Source organism: Orycteropus afer, unplaced genomic scaffold, assembly GCF_000298275.1.
Source record: "Orycteropus afer afer isolate SDZICR_OR568_19922 unplaced genomic scaffold, OryAfe1.0 scaffold00099, whole genome shotgun sequence".
Taxonomy (NCBI): Eukaryota; Metazoa; Chordata; class Mammalia; order Tubulidentata; family Orycteropodidae; genus Orycteropus; species Orycteropus afer.
The window spans coordinates 3974347-3975645 of NW_006921686.1; the positions used below are offsets into that span (position 1 = coordinate 3974347).

The window sequence follows — 1299 nt, forward strand, 5'->3', positions numbered from 1 at the left end:
GCCCTGGGGTCCCTTGCCAACATCGCCCGCCAGAGACCCATGTTCATGTCGGAGGTGATCCAGGCCTATGAAACCCTGCACGGTCAGTGCATCCCCTCCCCTGTCCCTTTTCACTGACCGTCTGATCTTTCCTGAGGAAATGCCAGCTAAGTGGTGGACCCCTGAATGCCATTCTGAGGAATTTGTCATCAACCAAAGTCAGGGGAACAAGGAAGTATTCTATTAGCTGGAACTCTCTTGGTTGTCTGTGACACCCTGTTCAATACTGGCTGTGATATTGAGACACGTATGGCTGAGATAACATGATGCACGCCGAGTGTTTTAACATAGTCAGGCCTCCCCCCATCCAAACCAGACCACTGCCATCGAGTTGATTCCGAGTCATAGCAACCCTGATGGACAGAGCACTACTGCCCCAGAGAGTTTCCAAGGCCGTCAACCTTCACAGAAGCAAAGCCCAAACCAAACCCGCTGCTGTGAGTCGATTCCGACTCATAGCGCCCCTAGAGGACAGAGTGGAACTGCCCCACAGGGTTTCCAAGGCTGTCAGTCTTTGTTGCAACAGACTGCCTGGTCTTTATCTTGCAGTGCAGCTGGTGGGTTCAAACTGTCAACCTTTATGTTAGCAGCCAAGCACTTACCACTGCACCACCCGGCTTCCTTAGCCTCCCCCACACTGAGAAACACCAGAGAAGGGGAGAATAGATGTACCAGTGTTAACACAGTGTTGATAGTTAACGGAGACTCAGTATTGTTTTCTCTGCTTGTGTGTGTGAAAACTGAACAGTCGGAATCAGCCTGAGGCAAGAGTGCGGAGGGTCACGGATCACTCTGCCGCTTGGTTCTGAGGTTCTGCACGTCAACTTCGTTCCTGGCTCTCTGCTTGGTGTAGCAGAGATGGCCCCAAGAGCTCCACACTTCTGTTCCATCTGCTTAGCAACCTCAGAGGGAGGAGTGTGTCTCCTTTCGATGCATTCTAGCCAAAGTCCCTGGGCTGACGCTCATTGTCTCTGATTGGCCAAACACATTATGAGCCTGTCTCTGAACCAATCACAGTGGCCAAGGGAAAGCCATGTTCTGTTGGCCCCTGGGTCTCGTGGCCACTTGGACTGTGAATGGAGATGAGGTGTCCTCTGAGGAGAATGAGAGTGTTGTTGGCCAAGGGAGGGAGACTAGATGCTCGGCAGACCACATTACAGGCGTCCTGTTTGTCTGTAGAACAGGAGAGGCTCACTCATCAAGGTGACTGCTCACTGCCATCGAGTCGGTTCCGACTCCTAGTGACCCCCATTGGATTTC

The 1299-nt window shown here is 52.3% G+C and overlaps 1 protein-coding gene across 1 annotated transcript in view; it reads left to right on the forward strand.

The window, feature by feature from the left end:
* SYMPK (symplekin) overlaps positions 1-1299 on the forward strand; it is a 38088-nt gene that overhangs the window by 10209 nt on the left and 26580 nt on the right. Inside the window, exon 4 of the mRNA XM_007943058.1 lies at positions 2-82. Coding sequence (XP_007941249.1) covers positions 2-82 — 81 coding nt within the window. The remainder of the gene's footprint in view (position 1; positions 83-1299) is intronic.